This window comes from Cydia pomonella, chromosome 6, assembly GCF_033807575.1.
Source record: "Cydia pomonella isolate Wapato2018A chromosome 6, ilCydPomo1, whole genome shotgun sequence".
Taxonomy (NCBI): domain Eukaryota; kingdom Metazoa; phylum Arthropoda; class Insecta; order Lepidoptera; family Tortricidae; genus Cydia; species Cydia pomonella.
Genome location: NC_084708.1, coordinates 17,704,205 through 17,729,833, shown reverse-complemented (window position 1 = coordinate 17,729,833; position 25,629 = coordinate 17,704,205). Strand labels below are relative to the sequence as shown.

The following is a 25,629-nucleotide window of genomic DNA, read 5'->3' as shown; positions in this document are numbered from 1 at the left end:
GATTTAGCTTTGTTTTTGATATTACGACAGAACTTAGGGCCCGTCCGGACGGGATGATCGAAGCGAGGTCGATCAAGAAAAAAATTGGTGTCAATCCTATTTAGCGTCCACGGTTCACCTTGTACACAATTAAAACACCAATTTTAGATTTATGGTGACATTCGAGCGCTAGAAATCAAAAATAATTGCCCCCAAAGGCACATACTACACAGCGTCAAAAATTGGGATTCTTGCAACCGCATCTCCATTTGATTGATCAAAATCTTAAAATCGAATCAAGTGTGATCGGCGAGCCGATTTTATTTTTGCGTCCACGCCACCTGATTGGATCAAACAAATTGATCGGATTGGGCGAATATTGTCCCATCTGGACTGGCCTTCACTGATCTTGTACAGAAATTTACCCAAATCTCTGTTTTGCTATTTTGCTGGGATGGGATAGCAGTCGGCATTTTAGTCTCAGCAGAGGGCCTATCATGAACATCAATAATGGAAAATTGCGAGCAACTACCTCTTTTACTCCACTTAAGGTGTAATTAGAGTTACAGAATTAGTTGCTGGAATTTTTTAATTTTCGATGTCCGCGGTTATACGCATGAAACGGGATGCTTTGCTCGCGTTTTACGCGCACTTGGTCAATAATAAAACCATTAAATAAATTTCTATCAAATATTTTTCCAAACAACAGCAGATTCGTAACAGTCGTAACTAAATAACAAACAACGGCGGTGCATTTTACTGCGTATTTTTAGACACCATATTATTTTAAAGTGCCTTTTTTCAAGTGACATTTTAGCATTTTTTTATAGCACATTTCAAAAAATTTTAGCATATTTTTGGCATATTTTAGAGATGAGTCTAGCATATTTTCAAAATCCGAGTTGGCAACACTGTTTCTCGGAGTTACGCTTGCGTTTCCGAGTTGAGCTCGCGTGGATTGTATTTTTGTGCAAATACTAAGTGTCGTGACTTAAAAACTGTTCGACAATGTCGTCCAAAACAAAAAAGACGGTGACATCTTCGTCAAATATAAGTGTTGTGTCATCCGTTCAGAGCCCACAACAATCGAGTACTCCTGTTGGAAGCCGCCCTTCTAGCTCTGCCGGCCGGCCCAGTAGCCCGCTTAGTCCTACAAGACACACCCGCTTACAAGAAAAAGATGCGCTACAAAACTTGAACGATCGTCTGGCGGCCTATATTGACAAGGTTCGCCAGCTTGAAAGCGAGAATTCAGGTTTACGACGAGAGATTCAAACTACACAGGAGGTGGTCACACGTGAAGTCTCAAACATCAAGGGGATGTACGAGCATGAACTACAAGATGCTAGAAAGTTGTTAGACGATACATCCAGAGAAAAAGCAAAGTTAGAGATTGATTTGAAGCGATTGTACGAAGAGAACGACGACCTTAAAAAGCGGTAAGCATTGATATAGCTATTTTGGGTGCGGGCGGTAATGGCTGCAAGTGATAGCATCATTTTTATTTAAGTGAGGGTTATGTTGAGGGACTGCGGCTAAGGTTAGCTTAAAGTTTACGTCATCGGCGGCATTTCTGCGCGGGCGCGCTGTGACGAGCGCGCGGCCTCGCTTTTACGACATCGTGACATCATACCTCGATATAACTATGCCAATCGCATACTACGCTAAAAAATAAACTCACTTCCTATTCGCTTAAGTTATTCTTACTTCACGGCTATCGGAAGTCTATGTTCTAGCTCTAACCTCGCAAAAGTTGCTCTGTGACCTAGACCTTACTATTATACCTACAACATTGTTATTTCGCATCCGGTACCATTTACTGAAAAACGCATACTATTACCTGTTACCTGCTGACATGGATTTATTTGTAAACAAATGTGCTTCACTAATTACATAAAGCATTTTGTTCAAGTGTTGATTGCAGCAATATTTGTTTGTATACAAACCATGATGGTTTCCTAGCCAAAAGAAAATGTAGGTGGATACAGTATTTAGACCTAGTTTGCCAAAGAAGTGTGTCAAGGCAAAATACTTTTATGTGGGTTCCAATTGGTTTAGAAGAACCAAAATAACTTTAATTTGATTCATACCTATTACATGAATTGCTTTTGTAAATTTTGTAGGTATAGTACTATATTTTGAGTATAGACCACTAGTTTTTAAACTGTTGCGTCAGTCAGAAAAGTGTAAATACAGTAGCAGACAAAGAGGCTGCAATTTTAAAAAGTTTATGGAACCTTTGTAGTTTTTAGATCTATATTTCAGGCTTTGCTTTCTGGTATCCAAAAGTCTGTACCTGGTGTATACCCTTTGTTTCCCGCCAGGCACAGATGGGAATAGGGGTTTTCATATAAATCATTTCCATCCGTTCCTGCCTCATTATGTATGGCGGTGGTCACATTTTCTTTCAGTAGTATCTTATGCCGAAACCTGAAAATAGATTAATTAAAATAATTAAAACTTACTTAGTAATAATTAGATATCAATAGAATACTCTTTATAGGCACACCTCATTAAAAGAAACAGCTATAAGAAGAAGATTATATTATGTGATCATACTTGCTAGGTCCAAAACAAAATTAATAAAATATCAAGTAAGAAACCATTAAAAGCTCTAGTCTAAGTGTATGTTTAGTTACCTTATTTAATGTGTAACAAGCACCAAATAAATTTGATTTATGCTTCTTTCCTTAAAGGAGTGATGAGGAAAATTACTTTAGCTATGTGAATGCTACCTTCTTGCCTGACCTTGACACAGTTGGCCATTTTCGTAAAGATCGATGTTAGCCGTAACAGGCCGAGAAACGCGCGTGTATTCTTTATGCTTTTAAATTATACCCACAACAAGAGTAAACAAATTAAAAACAAGGGACCAAGCCCTCCAGTGGCTTTTCAAATCATAATATTAAATGATATCATTTATTCCCTCCACAGTTGTAAGAGTAAACAAATAATATTGTTTTATTAGTTAGTAATATTGATTTTAAACACCTGGAATGTTATATACCAGGTTTAAGGTTGACTGAAAAGCCTGTTGTCACACTTTTTATAATGATCCCATGTTATCCCTTGATAACCTCTCTCATTGCTACTCTCTATGTCCAGGAAGTTCATAGAAGATAACTTCTATTAACCTTGTAAGACAACCGGTCTGGCCTAGTGGGTAATGACTACTTACTATACAAAATATTCCTATTTTGATTAATATACCTATTTTGATTGGGATGAATTTCGTTGTAGACAGCATTTAATGAAAAGAAATGCTACTTTATTTGGTGTGGTTGCTTTATTTCGTTTAAGGGCATATTCCTTATCACTTATCATGTTCTGATTAGGAAAATGTAAATATAAAAAAAAATTCAAAAGTTTATTGGCACTTGTATGGAGGGTTGACTGTTGCTTAAAATATTTTTTTTGTACTTTTTCCTTGTCAGAACATGATATTGTCCATATATAGAAATTTACCTGTCCATAAATATATCAATTGCATTTTGAGACTAGGAAATCTATATCACCCATTATCTTATCTTTAAATGCATACTAAGTACCTGTGAAGCATTAGCCATGTCATCACCAATTGTTTTGACGCGTCATTATGTCGTAAATAAAGCTCCGTTAAATGCATTTATGCATGGATTCCTACTTACGATAATTACAATAATCTACATACCGTAAGTATAGTAGAGCTAATACAATACCTATCAGGTGAAATTATCGGCTTCGGCTGGTGAAGTGATAAAAGTTCATTTGACAGGTGAAGTCAACTATACCTGCTACTCATTCGATCTTTCCAGACAGATATTGTTGTACTCACCTATTTTTATATTGTGAATAAGTTGAAAAATGTTGTTTGTATTATTAGAAAACAACTGCCAAGTTCCAAAAAAGCCAAAATAGTTTCACTAATTCTCATCAATATACAGAAGGTTTGGTGTTTCATGTTGTGCAGAGTAATTTACTACACAATTAGTTTACCTTGGAATTGTCAAGTAAGGAATTAACAAGTAAATGAAAGCAAGCCTCTTTTGTATGTAGTTGTGTGCACGCGATAAAGTTCCGTTTTAGTAAATAATGGGTGAAGATCGTGTTCGCTTAAATCAATATGTAGTTAATATTTTATATAACATATACGCATACAGTACGCATTTTTGTTAAATTAAATTGAAATCGACAATGATTTGGGTTATTATTGTAATAGTGGACAGGATTTATTATTTATTTTATTAAAAAACTTCTTAAAAACGTCCGAATTCAACACGTCAATATTACGTAGGTATAAGGGGCTTAGGATATTCTGACTATTATAAATTATTGAAGACGATAGTTCATGACCTATAATAAACCTAAAGAATTTTAAAACAAATACCTAGAGTATTTTATACTCAAATCCAAATATTCCTAAATTTTAAATTCATCGATGTTCCATGTGGTCACCGGGCCTTGGCGACTGTTGACCGTGATGACGTCACGCCCCCACCGCCGGTGACGTAAGACGCGTATTTAGCGGTGAGGTGATGCATACAAATAAGTACCGAGGTGTCGATAAAAAACATTTCTGCAAATGCAGAGTGTACACGTCATGATTATTTATATATTTCGAACTTGGCCTATGCAATGCAGGATGAGAGACAGAAACACCTGTTCAGTCTGTGTCTGTGTTCATGACCGCTACCAGGAGTACCAGGTGATTGTATGTTTTTGTTGCTGTACTTTTCGTTTTTCTTTTTGTATTTGTTCTACTAACACTTAGTTTTTAAACCTTAAATGTTACTAACCATTGTGGACCATTGTTGTCTTTTGAAATAAATAAATTGAAAATTGAAATTGAAATAACGTTTATCGACAGTAAAAAAATAGTCTGAACTCCGATTACGCATAGTTCTTACGAAATCAACCTTTTTATTCAATGTCATAATCGACGTTAGTAGCGTAAGCAAATTCGGAAACATACCTATTGTAGATTTAAAACTTTATAGGGCCACGGAATTGTACTGGTAACTCCGTGTTTAACCGGTTAACTCCGAGTTAGTGGCTAGCCCTGAATGGCGCAAGTAGTCAAAAGAATAGAACTTACAGGTTACGTACGCGATTAATAAAAAAATAACGGTATTCATGCCTACAAAATAATTAGTGTGCTCTTATTAGAACATTTATTTTATTGCCCGCATAAGTTCTCCATCTCCAATTTACGAAATTATAGGGTAACAGCGCATTCTCATCTCATTGAGGTCGCACGAGCCATCTATCGATCCTGGGCTTTCACGTCCCGTGGATCGAATTGTTTGCCTCATTATTATAGCGCGACAGAAAGTTTACCGTGGGTCCGTCATCTAACAATTGAGTCGCTTAGCTTCAAACTCATAAATCCATCTGTCAGATTATGCGATTTTGGTATTATGAAAAGGTAATAAGGTAGATATTTGCTGAGAGGGTCGAATGGATTTATCTGAGTTTGAAGTTAAGAGGAATTCCTAGTTGCGATTTTTCCATACAAACGCTCTCGACTGATTCCTCCCTGGATTTTTAACCTAGAGCAGTGATTTTTTCAAATAAGATCAATATCATCAATATCTGTGCCGCTATGTTTTGCTTTTTTGGATTATTTTATTTTGAAGAAAGATACAGCGCCTCGAAAATCGCAAAAACGGCTAAATTGAATTGGCTGTAAAAAAAGGCACAGTATACAAATATGACAAAAAATATCCAAAAAATCAAAACATAGCGGCATAGATTATTTCTTCCTCTTGCAATTTCCAAAATTTCATAATGATTAGTTGCGTTTTGGAGGAGGAAACAGTCGAGAGCGAAACCTCGATTATTGAGTTTTTTGCGAGTGAATTTCGGTCCGAGCTGCAGTTGTCCTTATCGCACGAATTGGAGGCGGAGACAGTTTCTAAATATACGTACACAGGAGGAATAGTGATGGGCATAACATCCTTATTAGGGATTGCAGAACCGGTACTGTTTTAAAGAACCGGGATTTCCCGGTACTTTCGGAACTGGTCTAATTATTTCATTATTTTAAATAAAACGACAGCATTTTGCGATTTGACCACCTTTCGTATTATAATTTAATAATCACATTTTCTTTTATTACGTAGTAGGCAACTTTTTTTAGAAATATCGTATTTTACATTGCTCACACTTGTGCGTCACAAGTAAAAGATAACTACTTTGATGTTTGCCACTAGATAGAAAATTTAATGAAATTACATTGACGAGGGGATTTATATATAAGTATCGCAGTCATATTGTATAATCCGCCGTATTACATTACGGCTAGCCGATATCAAAATAAGGGCCATTTTGAAATGCGGCGGTTCAACGATTAAGGTATGTTGGGTAAATACCGGATGCGGGTGAAGAACGTAGGACATTCATTTCCCCTTAATTTGGCTTTATTTTTTAATGTTGGCAACATTGTGTAAGACGCCATTCATTGCGCCTCGACTGTCAGTGTCCCCGCGTCGCTCAGGGAGTCGGGCTTGTGCTATGTGCAATCACAGAGAGCAAGGTAAATTTCGCGAATTCTTCCTTCTATCCGATCTTCGCTCTGTAATTTATTTTGCGTATTGTGATGAAACTGTGTTTGTTTTTGTAATTGTGTTAACAGACCTAGCACTGCTGTAGACCGATACCCCCTTTTTTCCCCTTTTTTTGACCCTTCCAGGTAAAGATCGAACCAGAAACAATCAGATCTTTACCTATTTAAAAAACAGCAGTGATTATCAAACTTTAAATTTTCTTCAATTTACCTACTGACCTTAATTATCACATTTATTGTTTTCTTGATCACACTTTCGTACCATTATTTTTATCCAGTGCCACTACCAGCGCGACGGTTACTGACAATGTAATTTTTTTAATTTCCGTAACCCAAAGGTTGTCTTTTAGCGATAAGACCGCATGTTGTTTACCTGTGCTTATGTGTATGTTTTCTTTTGTATTGTTTTCTTTTATTGAGGTGTGCAATAAAGAGTATTTATATTGTATAGGGATGATGATACATGTTGAAATTTATAACAAAATCGAGTAAAATAGATAGCAAATAAGCAACTTTTCGCAATAAAGTACCTACACATACGGATGCATAATGTAGATGTGCACGCATACATACATTGCTAGTTTCGGATACAAAATAGAGATAGGGCTTCGAAATTAGTTTCCTTAAAATGCTTCAAGAGGGCTCTCTTTTCCTATATATTTACTTTACTCTTTACATACGATCCTTACATTTAAAAAAAAAAAAGATTGTATATCAACTATATATATATATATATATATATACACATAATTGCAAAATTAAACCAACAAAATCGCAATTTTAATTATGTTCCATACTTCAAGATGGACTCTCAGTGACCTTGACCTTTTTAAAGAACTACTAAGTCTTTTTGATTTCTAAGTTTGATTCTTATTTTTTTGGCGACCTTCATTAAAAATGACTGAGCACGATTATTTTTTATTTTGATTTTTGTCCCTCCTACTTAAGTACTTAATATCTTCCAGACCTTCCAGTACTTACATTCCATTCAAAAAACAATACATTTACACTTTCCCTAAACCTGTACAGTTCACGAAATCTTAAATTGTCAAAACTTCGCAACGTATCTATTATTTTAGTGTTTTTTTTTATTACTTCGGGTAAACCTTACAATAAGAGGTTTCTTAGCACATTGTTTACTTATCAAATTGCCTTATGACATAGGTATCAAAGTTTGAGAGCCACAATTTTACCAATTTTTGTATCAGGGTTAAGATCGGATACAAAAGGGTAGACACCGGACCTATTTATTTGTGATACCTTATTCTCTTTCCATTAGAAGCAACTTTTTTTCACCATCCAATGTTCTCCCTTGATGGCAAAACACTCGTTACCCTAAAAAAAAGTATGTCTCATCTTTACACAGGTACAAAACTAAAACCGTTCTATATTGAAGATTACCAAAATTCAGGCCGAATCTACGGTTATTATTTAACGATTCGCTACGTACTTAAAGAATCTGTCACGTGTTGAGATCTCGAAAAAACATTTTTTCACGAGTTCTCTCAATTGGTCCCAAAATTGTCCGGCATTATCCCAACATACTTTACCCAGATTGTCATTGCGATACGTTCTTCAATAAGGCGGCCCAAGTTTAGCCCCATCGTACTACAAGTTAAATAGATTGTAGTTTAACCATAGGTATATTTATACCTACTTACAAAATTTCACAATACACCATGATCACTCTCAACTTACTGATACGGATAGGTCCAGTCAAGTGTAAAAATATGGGTGTACACATCTTACTCAAAAATATGTCCCATAGCATCTTATTCCAGTGTAATAAGAGCGTAGTACCATATTTATGAGACGATTCTTTCGATACATATTTTTGCACTTGACTGTACGACGACAACCGAAGCTGAGACATCATTCTATTTTGCAGTTTTTACCTATATGGTAATTAATATCATTCAATCAATCAATCATTTATTATTTCGTCATCATAGGTGTAAAATACATTTAGTACAGGTGATAGGGTGTTTAGTATTAGGGTGTAATAGATACAGTATAATATAAAAATGAAAAACAATATTACGTGGTAACAACAAAAACAACTTGCGTCGGGCAGCGCAGAATAAATTCCGTCTGGCTCGCGGGCGATGTCGACGGAACGGCGCGCAATGAGCGAGCGCACGAGTCTCGCGTCTGTGTGCGCGCACTCACACTTAGATAGCTCCGGCTCCCGCCCACCGCAGCGCGACAGAAACATAGCTTCAAAAATTCGAGATTTGAAAAGTTGCTCAGCTAGGAATTGCTCTTAAGCGACATAATTAACCTGGATAGGTCCAACAAACTCCCAAATTTAAAGTAAGAAATAATAAGCTTTCCAATCTCCCAATTATAAAGTAACAACGCATTTTCATCCTTAGCTTGTGAGGTCGTACGGACTACGTAGCCCATCTATCAATCCTTGGCCTTCACGCTCAGTGGATCGATCGCTTTGCCATATTTTTTTATCGCCCAACAGAAAGTTTACAGTCGCTCGCATTAATAACCATCTACGACGTATAGTATAGTTCTATAAGAAAAACCAACCATTATTTTTAAAGTAACGGCACTTTCTCAGTGATTTTGTAATCCAACTGGTTTCGCCACTTTTTATTCAATAGCGCCATTGTGGGGGATATTTCCCGTCATTATTTTAGCTTAGAAATGGAATTGCTGCACACATGTTTTGATTAACTTGGCTATCTAGAAACCTATTTATTATAATTAGCTTATTACCAACGGATAATCAGTACGCTTTATTCATTAATATGAAATACCAATTCCCAGTAATAATTTGTAATAGAAACAGTTTGGTGCAGGAAACGTACTGTAATTACAAGTACTGTTTCTTGGATTAACCAAGCACAATAGAGATGGAGATTAATTTGATGATCACGCCAGTTATCCCTAAATCTGCATTCATCGATAAGGCTATGAGCATGATCTACCGTTTAATTGCCTGACAACCACAAAAAAATACAATACACTTCATTGAATCGATACCTATTTAACACGCGCTCGTGCCTATTCAGGGGTTATCACACTGGATCCGATTCGCACGTCGCTTCGATGTTTGAACGAGACAACGCTATGGGCGTATTATAGCGACATGCCGCTCGCACACCGGAGTGACGTGCGAACCACATCCAGTGTGATAACCGCCTTAGCTGCTGTTGATATCTAAACGTAGCTCCTTTTCGTGGACAATTTAAAGCACGCTGACGTAATCTCTGTAAATATCTCTCTCATACCTTAGGTATTTGACCTTGATTAGCAACCATGGGATTTGACAGTTATAATATATAAAGATGACCACAACACGTACGTATCTAGTTATTTATTTATCAAATGCCGTCATTGTTTACATGAAGTTAAAATTATCTCAGATTATCGTAATTTACAAATATGGTAATTATAATTTGATTCTTCTGGCGTACGCAGTAAGGTCGGTATTAGAACGCATACATTGTAATATCATATCAAAATACACGTGAAGTAATCAACGCTGCTTAATCACAAGAGTGCACGTAAATCAAATGAATGATAAATTATATTGACCCCTTTTCTTTACGATAATGGGTATTCGAAACTTCCTGCGTTTTTTACAGAGTTCACAAGAGGGTGAGGTGTATTTGTGATAGGATAGCCAATGGACCACAATTGTTAATTTCGTCAAATTGTATGAATAGGAAACTATCTAATGCTAATAGCGTCAAACCTGGGGCACCTACTTCATACTCTTAGTACCTTAGAATCTAGATAGATCTATCCTTGAGATTTTATAGCTTTCTATCATATCTGCGTACCATTTGGGCCGGGTTTACTATTATTTTTCTTTTCTGAGGTCAAGAGCATTGAAAACGGGTCACTTCGTATTGAATTCTTTATTTTTCAAACTTAATAAGTGCGTGTAAATACAGCGTTAGATATACAGATATCTACAGGGAAGCTAACGATCAGTAATCACGCCTTAATATCGCCCGGAATAAAAATCGGCCAAGGTTCGGCGTCGGTCTCCCGCGACGTCGCGGCCGCGTCGCCGTGGATTCGCAAAGCGCGGGAAAACTCGATTCAAACGAGCGTTAAATGGTCGCAGCATTCACTTCACTAACCGGTAAATGGACACTGCGAGCTCGTAACTAGCTAACTTGGCCGTAATTGGTTACAACTACACTCAAGCGAAGACCAGAGTTCCACTGGTCCGCCTACACCATAGCGCTACAACGTTTTGTGAATGTTAGGGAACCGGATAGCGTGTTTACTGAAGATCGTTCCGTGTAACCATTGCGCAACCTCGCGTTTACCGTATTACTACGACTCGTCTTCAAACCTCGGCGGGTCAAGTTGACGCTATCGGAATGCAGCCTGGAAATGACCTCATTTCTTTAACAACTATTTGTCGTTGAATATAATTCAGTCCGCCAAAATGCTATCACTTATCAGTAATAAATTGCTTGTTAGCTACATGTCTTAATTGCGTATCAAAGAGCAGCAGGCAATTTGTTCGGACTTATCTTATTTATTGTTCATGTGATTAAACATGAAATACCTTTATCAAACGACTGTCCTTCCTTTACATTGTTTTCTTGACATTTGTATCTATGACATCATTTCATTTCCTACCAAGTGCTATGTGATAATAAATTATTAGTCATTTTATAAGCTAGTTTTTGTATGTTTTGTACTCCTCTGGAGTTGCAGGCGTACATAGGCTACGGAAACTGCTTACCATCAGGCGGGCCGTATGCTTGTTTGCCAAAAAAATGAGACATCTTGGCCCAAGGCTCCCTGAATAAGACGTAACTACAACCGAAGTACTAACACCAATCCCATATATTTATAAAACTGAATTAAATAAATAACGATCGAATGTGAAGGTATGTATGTATTCATAATGTTGTTTTTTTCGGCAGCCTGGACAAAAAGACCAAAGACTGCACCCAGGCGGAGAACTTGGCTCGTCACTACGAGACCCGCTTTACCGAAGAGAGCAACAAGTACAACTCTGCCCTTGCCGACAAGAAGAAAGCCCAAGATGAAGCCAGGGTATGTATCATCCACATCATCGTCCACACTATTAACTGACAATTCTTAAACCGTTTTGTAAAGACATAATAAACTTCCACTGATGGCCAGATTGGCCAGTTCAAAGTGTTGCTGTTAGTATCTTGTTACTGTACTGCATTTCCGTCGCACAGCAGAGAAACCTGTGTATTACCGTCCACAATGCGTCCATGTTTGATGCTTCTTGAAATAAATAAATTAGAGGGCCAAGATCGATTGCTCGATGTGCAAGGGAAAATTTATTTAAAAAAAAAACTCACTTTTCAAATGTAATTTACTCATTTGCAGCTCACTGAGCCCACATAAATTCACAGAGAGCGCGTAGTAAAATGTCTAAAAAGTCCTTGAAGCCTAAAATATTTTCTTGCTAAGCATTATCATTATCACACAAATCCGCGCTACGAGCAATGATTAGGTACTTTTTAATAAATGTACTAAATATTTCGTGCACATCCAAAACAGGCGTGTAGGTACGCGATATTGTAGGTATGTCTGCTCCAAGAGAATGACTAACCACTTAACGCCCATCTTCCAGTTAAATTGCTTGTTTATGTGTTCGCTTCCCTTTTATGTGCTAATGTACTCTTTGCATAATTGACGAAAGGACACAAAGTAGAGTAAAGATCTAAGTAAGACATATGCAAATGGAAAACAATTTAAATTAAAGGAAGGAATTAAAATTATATCAAGCTGGTTTTCAGCTCGCGACCTAATAATGATATACTGAGCCACGTAAATTAACTCAAACGGACTAAGTTATAGAGGCTATGCTTTAATGCCAAAAAATCCTTTAAACTTTTACGAGTACTCTTACCTTTTTTTGAAGAAGAATGAAGTTTTTGCGATATTTCCGGGAAAATGCCTTTTTTAATAAAATTGAAATATATTAGGTACTTATTATATTTAGATTTAACTTTGGGAATAATAATTAGTCTGTGTTGCTAATCTTCATATTCTTTCCGGTAGGAACTCGCCAAAGAGCTGGAGAAGCTCCGCAAAGTATACGCAGACACTCGCAAGACCCTGGAAGAGGAGATGCTGTGCCGCATCGACATGGAGAACACCGTCCAGAGCCTGCGCGAGGAGCTCTCCTTCAAGGACCAGGTGTTCCAGCAGGAGCTGCAGGAGACCCGCACCCGCCGCCAAGTCGAGATCTCCGAGATCGGTGAGTCGGTCAATCTTTAATCGTTTAAATTTTAGCCCAATTGTGCTTTTTTAGGGTTCCGTAGTCAACTAGGAATCCTTATAGTTTCGCCATGTCCGTCTGTCTGTCTGTCTGTCTGTCCGTCTGTCGGAGGCTTTGCTCTGTGGTCGTTAGTTCTAGAAAGCTGAAATTTGGCATGGATATATAAATCAATAAAGCCGACAAAGTTGTACAATAAAATCTAAAAATTTAATTTTTTTTAGGGTACACGTAAAGTGGGGGTGAATTTTTTTTTTTTTGCTGCAACCCTACAGTGTGGGATATCGTTGGAAAGGTCTTTCAAAACTAATAGGGGTCTTCAACAAACATTTCTTGATAAAGTGAATATATTCGGAGATAATTGCTCCGAAAGAAAAAAAAATGTGTCCCCCCCCTCTAACTTTTGAACCATAGGTCCAAAAAAATATGAAAAAAATCTTGGAAGTAGAGCTTAAGAAAGACATTAAATGAAAACTATAGCGGATATAAATTGTTTAGCTGTTTTTGAGTTATCGCAAAAAGTTTCCCCTTCATAGTAAAAAGACGTACACACCCCACAGTTCATCCCTTGGTTAATAATCTACCATACTTTAAGCTCCAGTTTAGCTTATTGTGACGGAAGAGTAACTACGGAACCCTACTCTGAGTATGGCCCGACATGGTCTTGGCCGGTTTATTATTACCATTAATTAAAAGGGCTTTTAATAACTGACTAGCGCTACCGTTCCGCAAAAATTGCAATTTTTGTTTTTAATATATTGCAGTGCATAAGGGCGAAAGTCGTTTGTCACCTTTATTAAAACCAAAATAACGTAACACAAATTCATTCGTATTCATCGTGAGAATCATTACTAATTAACACCTTTCCCTGGTAGTGTATTAGGATTGCCCAAATTATACCATAATTTAGAATGATACAATTTTTTTTAAGATTTAGTTGTTGATGGTTTTCTCTCGAAATGAAAAAAAACCCGTTATTTCGCTAGGATCGCAAAGCTTCATTTTTAATGAAAAGTGTTTTTGTGGCTTATTATTATAAATACAAAAGGATATTATCCATAATTTTATTGAGATCCAGGTTATGAATCAGAACCCATAAAAGCCTTTATTTACCTAGAAGTCTTATCCTCGGCTAAAGTCACAAACGTTTTATCTCCTCCGAATGGAGTTAAGAGGATTGCAACTATAGGTAATTTTGGCTAAAGTTGCAAATACCTAAGTGGCCTTTAATCAGTTACGAGGTTTGCGAATTTTAAACTTCCGATCTTGTGTATCTTTAAGCAATCACATTATTTTTCGTGTGCAGATGGACGCTTGGCGCAGCAGTATGAGGCCAAGCTGCAGCAGAGCCTTCAGGAGCTGCGTGAGCAGCAGGAGGCCAACATCAAGGCCAACCGCGAGGACATTGAAGCCATGTATGAGAACAAGGTACTGTTATGTCTGAGAATCCTCACTATGCTATTGCTCTCCATGCAACCAGGTTCTTTGACAGTTTGAATGCCTGGTAGAGGGCTGCTAATGGTGTAGGTGTCACTCCAGCGCACTGGAATTGGTCCTTTACCTCACTCACCCTCAACACGTGCGGTTTTTTTTTTCTCCAGACAGTGTCAAAAAACATCCTCTTAGTAATACCGAGTATAATTTCTACCAAAAAAGTCCTCTCCTGTTAGAGCAGCTTTCCTTGAACAAAAGTACAAATATTGTGTATAAATGATTAAGCATTAGGCGAGTCCACACAGAGCGAGCGAGCGAGCACGTACGTGCGAAGCAATTTCCTCACGCACAAACCGGCCAGTGTAGACGTGCCTCGGCCGAGGCGGAGCATGCGTTTTCCTCGCCCGATCGCTCCGCCTCGGCCGAGGCACGTCTACACTGGCCGGTTTGTGCCTGAGGAAATGGTATGCTCGCTCTGTGTGGACCCGGCTATTAATATAATTATGTTTATCAATCCGAGCTATTGTGAAATATCCAACGTAAGACAAGACGTGCAACTATTACGTTATTGTCTGATTAATGTCAGAGGGCACATATATCAGTGATAAAAAGCATAGAACAATCGTATTAATATAAATATCGGACTGTCAACTGTATCCGTTACAAAATTTACTTGTTACAATACCAATTTACTGTTTACTTTTATGGTCATGTGTAAAGTTGTTACTTATGTGTTTAGATGAAGAACCTGCACGCGGCAGCCAATCGCAACAGCAACGCCGCCTCGGTGGCGGTAGAGGAGCTCCGCACCATGCGCACTCGCATCGACTCGCTCAACTCCACGCTCAACGACCTGGAGAACAAGAACGCGGCACTCAGCGTGAGTATTTACTATCCATTCATTCTACTCTTCTGACAGAATATGTTTTTTTTTTTTCAAATCATAATTTGGTGTGATTAGGCAGGTTCACACAGAGCGACACACTCAGTCGAGGAAAACGCGCGCGCTACTATAATTTTAGAATCCCCGCCTCAACCCAATTTTATTTCATTTACTGAGTTTGATCACTAGTTCCATTGAAACAAGAATATCTTACCCCCTCATTCATAAACAACTACTAAAGTTGACAAGTCGCTAATAATCGTTTGTCCCTTTCCATCATACTGATACGTCGGAAAGGGGCAAACGATTATTAGCGGCTTGTCAATTTTAGTAGACGTTTATGAATAATGGGGTTAGACTCTAACTGCTTTTATATCTACCAAACATACTTAGGAAATATTACGATAGACAAGATATTTAAAAAAAAATGCTACAGGCAGACACACATGATGAACCAAATATAATGTTGGTTTTACGTAATCATATGTTTCTGCTGTGTTGTTATGCATTCTTTCTAACTGTTATTAGGCGTAATACATTAAACACAGTAGTTGACGTGCGATAATAGTATTTTATGCAACAGTTGTATGAGGAATACGCCACAAGCATTTTTTGACCTACTTATACAACGTTGCATACAATATTTTTCCTACGAGTCAACAAAAATAAATCTTAACTTAGGTAAACAAAGCAAAAGTATATAGCCAAGACTCGCAAGCATACCTTGTTACGCGCCCGGCCCGCCCCGGGCCGCGGCCGGCCGGTCAGCGACACCTCGTAACTCATGAGGCCCTGGTACTTGCTACTTGCTAAATTAAATTTTTGGACAGTTTTTTTCTCAATTTTAGCCACCGTAGCCTACGGAGACTAACAAGCAACGCTAAGCGGTCTTCGTAGTCTATGGGTGTTGCTATATTACGGGTGTCACATGCGTGTTTCTGACTTATGAAGTAATTATTTTTACTATGAAACCAAATGAATATTTTGTAAGTTGGCAGCAATGCACTTAGTTTAAAACTGTATTCGTTTTGGTTTTGTTAGGTTGGTAGCCATTAATCGCAGTAACCTTATAGTGATTAAAAGCACAAGAGCTTTTATGAGGAATAGACAATATAGACTTTTCTTGAAACTTTTTATGTATGTTCTTATATTCGTGTTAATGAATGCATAAATGACAGATAACAGTAGAGGAGTAGGAAAAAACTGTATTCGTTTTGGTTTTGTTAGGTTGGTAGCCATTAATCGCAGTAACGTTATAGCGATTAAAAGCACAAGAGCTTTTATGAGGAATAGACAATATAGACTTTTCTTGAAACCTTTTATGTATGTTCTTATATTCGTGTTAATGAATGCATAAATGACAGATAACAGTAGAGGAGTAGGAAAATACAAAAGTGTTACCGTTGGATTGATCGAATGTGTTATCCGTTATCGAATGTCTGAAATATGTCCAGAACCGCTGCCGCGAGCTGGAGCGCCAGCTGGAGTCGGAGCGCGCGCGCCACGCCGAGGACCTGGCGTCGCTGGAGCAGGAGCTGGCGCGGCTGCGCGACGAGATGGCCGCGCAGCTGCGCGAGTACGCCACGCTCATGGACATCAAGATCTCGCTCGACCACGAGATCGCCACCTACAGGACGTTGCTCGAGGGCGAGGAGGACAGGTCGGTGCAAATTGTCCAGTGACTAGAAACCTGTCACTTCTTAAACCAATTACTAAAAAGGTGACAGACCTCTCCGGTTATTTCACTCTTATTTTTCTTCTTTCATAAATTGTGATCTTAAAAGCTTATAGAATAACAGGCGTATTGTTGTCGTCCAGGCTGAACCTGACCACGCAGTCGCCGGGGCGCAGCGAGTCACGCGCGTCGGCGTCGGGCGTTAGCGGAGGCGGGAGCGGGAGCGGGCGCGGCACGCCCGGCCGCCGCGCCACCCCGCTGCGCGCCGCGCGCAAGCGCACGCTGCTCGACGAGAGCGAGGAGCGCTCGCTCTCCGACTACAGCGTCACCGCCAGCGCCAAGGGCGACCTCGAGGTCGCCGAGGCCTGCCCCGACGGCAAGTTCGTCAAGATCCGCAACAAGGGCAAGAAGGTCACTAGAACACTTTAACTTGGCGTAATCATATTTCTCTGGTGCGCGACTGAATTAAATTCTGCGGTGCGAGGAACGACAAAAAATTGAAAATAATTGTTAAGAGTCCTTATTCCTACAGACGAGCGTATTTTGTAAAATGCTTCCTTTTTCATTCAAGATTACGACGTAACTATTAGTATTTATTCAAAAACTGATAACGTACTGAAATAATCGTTTCCTAAACTAGGGGCTCCAACAGTTCAAATTTTCATTTTCTCTTTTAAACCTCTTTTTTAATGAGGTTTTTTGGGAGTCTTTTCCAAATTTTGCAGTGAGATGTGGCGTTTCGGTTCTCAATTTTGCTATAAACAAGAATCATTTGGTACATGAATGACTACAATTTGATTCAACATATCTCGTACGAGGGGCTGGAATGATTAACAATCGAAGATTCATTTGAAAAAACTGATAAAATACCTTCCGAGTTTTCTTCATTTTTTTGGCGAAAACAGGGTTTTATTATATTTTATTTCCGCAAATTGTACGCATATTTTGCTTTAAAAATAATATTATAGCAAAGTGTAACTTTATGTTAACCTATAAAAAAAAAAATCGTAGCTATGGGACCTACATTGCCGTAAATTTATATTTTTTTAAAACACGTATAAATCACGCAGCAGCGACGCCCCCGCTCTCAGTCCGCGCGGAGCGCGCTTAGAGGACGGACCCGTGCTCGATTGTCAGGCATTCGTTGCGATCGTAATCAGCTACGGAGTTCCGAGAAGTGCTATATACTGCGATTAGAAAATCTTAATAAAAGTTCATTTTTTACAGTATGCCTAACAGACTCGCTTATTGATGGATTTTCAGTGTTACTTTTTTTTTAATACTAAGTCGGTGGCAAACAAGCATACGGCCCGCATATGTACGCCTGCAACTCCAGAGGAGTTACATGCGCGTTGCCGACCCTAACCCCCTCCCGCCCCTCGTTGAGCTCTGGCAACCTTACTCACCGGCAGGAACACAACACTATGAGTAAGGTCTAGTGTTATTTGGCTGCGATTTTCTGAAAAACGCATTTTCACTTGAAATTACGTTAGGGTTTGCATTATTATTTTTGACCCGGATGAAGTCCAAGTTCTCATGATGGAGTCAGGAGTTGGTCACCAGAACTCCTAATCTACTAATTATAATCCCATCGTGTTTGGGCTCAAAAGATTTGCCCTGACGAACACCATCGATCTAGATGAGGTCCAGGGTCTCATGATGGAGTCAGGAGTTGGTCACTAGAACTCCTAATCTACTCATTATAATTCCATCGTGTTTGGGCTCAACAGAGTTGCCCTGATGAGCACCTTCAATCTAGATGAGGTCCAGGGTCTCATGATGGAGTCAGGAGCTGGTCACCAGAACTCCTAATCTACTCATCATAACTCCATCGTGTTTGGGTTCAATAGAGTTGCCCTGACGAGCACCATCAATCTAGATGAGGTCCAGGATCTCATGATGGAGTCAGGAGCTGGTCACCAGAACTCCTAATCTACTCATCACAACTCCATCGTGTTTGGGCTCAATAGATTTGCCCTAATGAACACCATCGATCTAGATGAGGCCCAGGGTCTCATGATGGAGTCAGGAGTTGGTCACCAGAACTCCTAAACTACTCATCATAACCTCATCGTGTTCGGGCTCAATAGATTTGCCCTGACGAGCATCATCAATCTAGATAAAGTCCAGGGTCTCATGATGGAGTCAGGAGTTGATCACTAGAACTCCTAATCTACTCATTATAATTCCAACGTGTTTGGGCTCAAAAGATTTGCCCTGATGAGCACCATCGATCTAGATGAGGTCCAGGGTCTCATAATGGAGTCAGGAGTTGGTCACCAGAACTCCTACTCTACTCATCATAACTCCATCGTGTTTGGGCTCAATAGAGTTGCCCTGACGAGCACCTTCAATCTAGATGAGGTCCAGGGTCTCATGATGGAGTCAGGAGCTGGTCACCAGAACTCCTAATCTACTCATCATAACTCCATCGTGTTTGGGTTCAATAGAGTTGCCCTGACGAGCACCATCAATCTAGATGAGGTCCAGAGTCTCATGATGGAGTCAGGAGCTGGTTACCAGAACTCCTAATCTACTCATCATAACTCCATCGTGTTTGGGCTCAATAGATTTGCCCTGATGAACACCATCGATCTAGATGAGGCCCAGGGTCTCATGATGGAGTCAGGAGTTGGTCACCAGAACTCCTAATCTACTCATCATAACCTCATCGTGTTCGGGCTCAATAGATTTGCCCTGACGAGCATCATCAATCTAGATAAAGTCCAGGGTCTCATGATGGAGTCAGGAGTTGGTCACTAGAACTCCTAATCTACTCATTATAATTCCAACGTGTTTGGGCTCAATAGATTTGCCCTGATGAACACCATCGATCTAGATGAGGCCCAGGGTCTCATGATGGAGTCAGGAGTTGGTCACCAGAACTCCTAATCTACTCATCATAACAACATCGTGTTAGGGCTCAAAAGATTTGCCCTGACGAGCACCATCGATCTAGATGAGGTCCAGGGTCTCATGATGGAGTCAGGAGTTGGTCACCAGAACTCCTAATCTACTCATCATAACTCCATCGTGTTTGGGCTCAAAAGATTTGCCCTGACGAGCACCATCGATCTAGATGAGGTCCAGGGTCTCATGATGGAGTCAGGAGTTGGTCACCAGAACTCCTAATCTACTCATCATAACTCCATCGTGTATGGGCTCAATAGAGTTGCCCTGACGAGCACCATCAATCTAGATCAGGTCCAGGGTCTCATGATGGACTCAGGAGTTGATCACCAGAACTCCTAGTCTATTCATCATAACTCCATCGTGTTTGGGCTCAAAATATTTGCCCTGACGAGTACCATCGATCTAGATTAAGTCGAGGGTCTCATGATGGACTCAGTAGTTGGTCACCAGAACTAATCTATTCATCATAATGGTAATTTGATGGTGCTTGTCGGAGTAAATCTATTGAGCCCAAACACGATGGAGTTATGATAAATAGATTACGAGTTCTGGTGACCAACTCCTGACTCCATCATGAGACCCTGGACTTCATCTAGATCGATGGTACTCGTCAGGGCAAATCTTTTGAGCCCAAACACGATGGAATTATAATGAGTAGATTAGGAGTTCTAGTGACCAACTCCTGACTCCATCATGAGACCCTGAACGTCATCTAGATTGATGGTGCTCGTGAGGGCAAATCTATTGAGCCCAAACACGATGGAGTTATGATGAGTAGATTAGGAATTATGGTGACCAACTCCTGACTCCATCATGAGACCCTGGACTTCATCTAGATCGATGGTACTCGTCAGGGCAAATCTTTTGAGCCCAAACACGATGGAATTATAATGAGTAGATTAGGAGTTCTGGTGACCAACTCCTGACTCCATCATGAGACCCTGAACGTCATCTAGATTGATGGTGCTCGTGAGGGCAAATCTATTGAGCCCAAACACGATGGAGTTATGATGAGTAGATTAGGAATTATGGTGACCAACTCCTGACTCCATCATGAGACCCTGGACTTCATCTAGATCGATGGTACTCGTCAGGGCAAATCTTTTGAGCCCAAACACGATGGAATTATAATGAGTAGATTAGGAGTTCTGGTGACCAACTCCTGACTCCATCATGAGACCCTGGACTTCATTTAGATCGATGGTACTCGTCAGGGCAAATCTATTGAGCTCGAATACGATGGAATTATAATGAGTAGATTAGGAGTTCTAGTGACCTACTCCTGACTCCATCATGAGACCCTGGACTTCATCTAGATTGATGGTGCTCATCAGGGTAAATCTATTGAGCCCAAACTCGATGGAGTTATGAGTAGATTAGGAGTTCTGGGGAGTTCTGGTGACCAACTCCTGACTCCGTCATGAGACCCTGGACCTCATCTAGATCGATGGTGTTCGTCAGGGCAAATCTTTTGAGCCCAAGCACGATGGAATTATAATGAGTAGATTAGGAGTTCTGGTGACCAACTCCTGACTCCATCATAAGAACCTGGATGGACTTCATTCGGGTCAAAAATAATAATACAAACCCTAACGTGATTTCAAATAACACTGAAACTCTATAGCACTAATGTGCGCAAACGATTGGCATCTTGACTACGCAGCATGGGTGCGTAGCCACCATGCCAATCGATACGACAACGAAACACTATCTGTCTCTCTCTCGTACTAATATGCACAAACGATTGGCATCTTGGCTGGGCAGCATGGGTGCGTAGCCAACATGCCAAACGTTTACGATACGACAAGGAAACACTATCTGTCTCTCTATCGCACTAATATGCGCAATCGATTGGCTTCTTGGCTAGGTATCATGGGTGCGTAGCCAACATGCCAATCATTTACGATACGACAACGAAACACTACTCTCTCTCTATCGCACTAATATACGCAAACGATTGGTATTTTGGCTAGGCACTAAGCAAGTGTGTGGCCAACATGCCAATCGTTTACGATACGACAATGAAACACTATCTGTCTCTCTATCGCACTAATATACTTTATTTATACCTGCAGTCATTTAGTAACTTCTTCATTTTCCATTGGTGTGAAAGAGACAGAATAAAGAGCAAGGGTTATAGTACACTCTGTAGTCTGTACACTTAGCAGTAGTGTACATAAAAAAAAAAACTACTTTGCATATACAATAAAATAAAGAGTGCCCATATGATATCATATGACACTAAAATTAATGTTGCTTGAAATTATATTGAAAACTATCAAGATTATTCTAGTCTGCATTGAAACGCGCGTCGCGTTGCCGGCGCTCGCGTACCGAGCGCCAACGCCATCTATCGAGCGTTATTTCGTGAAATCGGAGAACGCTCCAAGGATTAAGGGCTCTTAAACTCCCCAGGAGCACAGCCTGAGCGGCTACCAGGTGGTCCGCAAGGCGGGCGACCAGGAGACCATCTTCAAGTTCCACCGCACCGTGAAGCTGGAGCCGGGCGCCGTGGCCACGGTGTGGTCGGCCGACACCGGCGCCGAGCACGACCCGCCGCGCGACATCGTCATGAAGGGCCAGAAGTGGTTCGTCGCCGACAACTTCACCACCGCGCTGCTCAACAACGAACAGGAGGTTAGTCGCTTGCAGGTTACACTAATGTCGTAACTTTAACTGTGCGAGTGTTTAGTATCTAAAATTACCAAATAAAAAACGGCCAAGAAAATTTTAACTAAATTTTCATGCAATTCAAAATTTGGTATCTCACAACCGCTTGTGATCGGGACGGCCAACTTGCCTCGATGGAATATGTTCGTGTGCACCACTTTTACTCGCGTATCTCCACTTATTTGTCGCTGAAATATATCTGAGACGGGAGACACATTTCCTTTTCCTCTGTTTCCGTTTCCAACCTCTATAATATAATTAATATGACGTATAAATTGCACCGATCTCTCGAACAACTTGTTTATCGTATTCAGTAACCCACGTCTTGTTCCAGGAGGTGGCCGTCTCGGAGCGGCAGCGGCGGCAGGTGAGCACGAGCGCGCAGCGGCACCGCGAGCTGGCGCACAAGTTCCCGCGCCGCGAGCAGGTACGCCGACACATATCACATATATTCTACCGCTAATTGTTTCTCTTATGCTTGGAATTTTCGAAATCTGCGGTCAAGACTAAACGTCGATACCTTTAAAACCCTTTTCCAGGCCGCACTAATCTACAAGGATTTCCCAAATATATATATATATTCTATTAGCGCGTATGTGGTCGATGAATCGTACTATGCCTGGAAAAGGCTTAAAAATCATTCTACGTTAAAGTACTTTGAAAACGAGGACCATATGAAATCCTTAAATATTATATTTATTGATACAATTGTGTGATAATTTACGATGGTGGATAATTTACAAAAATAAGATGCATACCATAACTGGTATGCACCTTTTTTTTAACTTTTTCTGTATAGTCTGCATTTTCTTATAAAAATATTGAAAACCTACGTTTTCGTGGAGAAATTGGTTAAAGTGTCAAAATATTGGTCTGCAAAATGCGAATTCTCTAAAGCCGCTGGTGACGCCAGCAGCAGAAGAATATCATCAAATGAGTATTAACAAAATGTGAACTTGTCAACAGCTGGGCGAGATCCGCGAGGGTGACGAGAACTGCCGCATCATGTAACGGAGTAGCGGCCGCCAGGGGCCTCCCCACCAGTTACGCTATAGGATTCCTTGCAGCCGACACACGACTCACGTGGCCGTGGCCTGAATTGGGCTTTTCTTGTGCAAAAAGTTAGTGCTGCCACCCACCTACCCGTGCCTCACCCCCGTATGATATAACTGTGAGCACGACTTAGACCACGGCCAAAGTATTTCAAAAATGTTCACGGGACGATTGCTAGAACTAGACTGGCTTGAATTAATAATGTGTGAGCTTTAGGGAATTGATTTTAGTTGAAATTGATCAATATTTTGATGTCAAATGACATGTTTTTATGAGTGAATAATTAAATGTAAATGTAAAGTACAGGCTTTTGGTACGATTGTTGGTGCTTTAGAAATAAAGTTACATCCCGTTTCTCTAGTTACTTAAAAGCTGGTTTGAGCACTGATTAAATTTACCACATAGACTTGTGTTAGATTGACTGGAGTCAAGTGCAAGTAATAGCACTTAATACAGCCTTATATCTCCAATTTTGTAATAGAAATGTAACGGCTAGGCGGCTGGCCTGTTAGTTGAGTAGCTGACCACTGCCGTTTTAGTGTAATGGCACCCGTGAACAGAGTACAAACATTGTGGTTCACATTATTGGTAAGTATAGCGACAAGTTTAATGAGCATTGAATTATTTCCTTCACAATGCCGGTGACATGAAATGTTATTATTATAATAGTTGTGCGTCGACATCCGCCTGTCCGGCGCTACATTGACTGGGGATCTCTAGTAAATGTCACTCTTTTGTATTGTTGTCCGAAAAATCAAACTGTAATGTAGTAAAAAATATATACAAGTCAATCGGCGTGCCTACTGGCTATTTATTATTAGCTATGTTCTAGTTTAACATGCCACAAATGAAAAATTGATTTTTTGTGTTGACACTGTCATTTACCATAAGATTCAAGTCCATAATTGCTATCAGAAATCCCCACTCAAAGTTTCGCCTTCCCAGTGGTGCTTCGAATTATACTTTTCTTGAGTGGGACTTTTGTATGCTAATCATATTTCTGTGTTTGCCATGAATCCCAAACATAATTTGGAAACATTCTATGCTCATTTAAATGTTTTTGTCAAGAATTATAAAATTTAGTTTCTATAAAGTTCATTTTTAATTTTTAAGAAATTTTCTTTTTGTGTAAGAGAATAGATTTTCATTACTTAGATAATATATAATAATCATTAATGATTTTATCAAGAGGGGAGATACAAGAGTTGTCACGCTAGTCTTAAAAAAATCAATGTGTTTTTTTTTTACAAATTTTGTCGCTAATCTGCAAATCACTGTTGTATCTTTCCAGAAGTGACTAACTGAATCACGTAATATTTTTAATATAGGTAAAACAAAAGTATACAATAAGATGCGTGCATTTAGATTAACGCCAACACGGAAACGAAGTATACATCGGTGGGAGTAATAGATTATACTAATGCACTAGTTGGTAATTAATTTATCGATAATCAAACGTGTCGACGTATATCAAACTCGCTAAACTAACAAAATCAACCACCACACTACCAAGTTTCGAGGCAATTTTTATATGCGTCGACACAAATCTAGAGTGAGGTAGATTAAATCTACACGGTTGTTGCAACTCCTACAGCATTTGTGTTTTAAATCAGTGTAATGAATCTTTCTGACTATGTATGAGTAATTTGTTAAGTCCAGTATTTTGTTCACATTCAATGCTATTTTACACTAAAGTAATAGGTGCAAGTCTCAAATGGAAGGTTCTCATGTAAAATATTAGGAAACAGCATCTTTGCACATTGATGGTAATTGGAAATTATTATGGAAAAAATGTTCATCATATTTTTTATTGAGAGGATTGAATCTGATTCATTTTCACGTTCACTTTGTTATTAAATAATCATGAGACCCTTAACTTTGACCGTTTATATCTTCCATGTGTAAAATACACATTATTTGAAATAAAGATATATTTAGGTTTAGTTCTGCTTTTTATTTCATAACCCATTTGCCTTGAACTTAAATGTTTTCTTCCATCCAACCAAAAATACATCTTTTCAGTATGGTGTTAGATGCAACTAATTACCAGATCATAGAGCTGAACTAAGTAAAGGATAAGCAAACTTGATTCAAAGATTTATTTATTTCGTCATCATGGGTTACATAAGGTGTCAGTTTACTGTTTAGGTAATTGGCCTATGGTCCATGGTGTGCCTTTCGGCGTACGACATAAAAATGTAACTACACCAAAATTAATAAACCTAAGAGTACATGTT

General features: G+C 39.4%; 1 protein-coding gene across 1 annotated transcript; it reads left to right on the top strand.

Annotated features, from left to right (window-relative positions):
* Positions 1 to 898: 898 nt before the first annotated feature.
* On the top strand, positions 899 to 25,335 carry LOC133519163 (lamin-C-like). The gene is made up of 10 exons (XM_061853122.1): positions 899 to 1,418; positions 11,431 to 11,563; positions 12,548 to 12,746; positions 14,071 to 14,192; positions 14,938 to 15,078; positions 16,536 to 16,741; positions 16,900 to 17,167; positions 22,085 to 22,306; positions 22,674 to 22,766; positions 23,306 to 25,335. The coding sequence occupies exons 1-10, from the start codon at positions 988 to 990 to the stop codon at positions 23,348 to 23,350; spliced, it is 1,860 nt and encodes a 619-aa protein (XP_061709106.1). The 5' UTR covers positions 899 to 987; the 3' UTR covers positions 23,351 to 25,335.
* Positions 25,336 to 25,629: the final 294 nt, after the last annotated feature.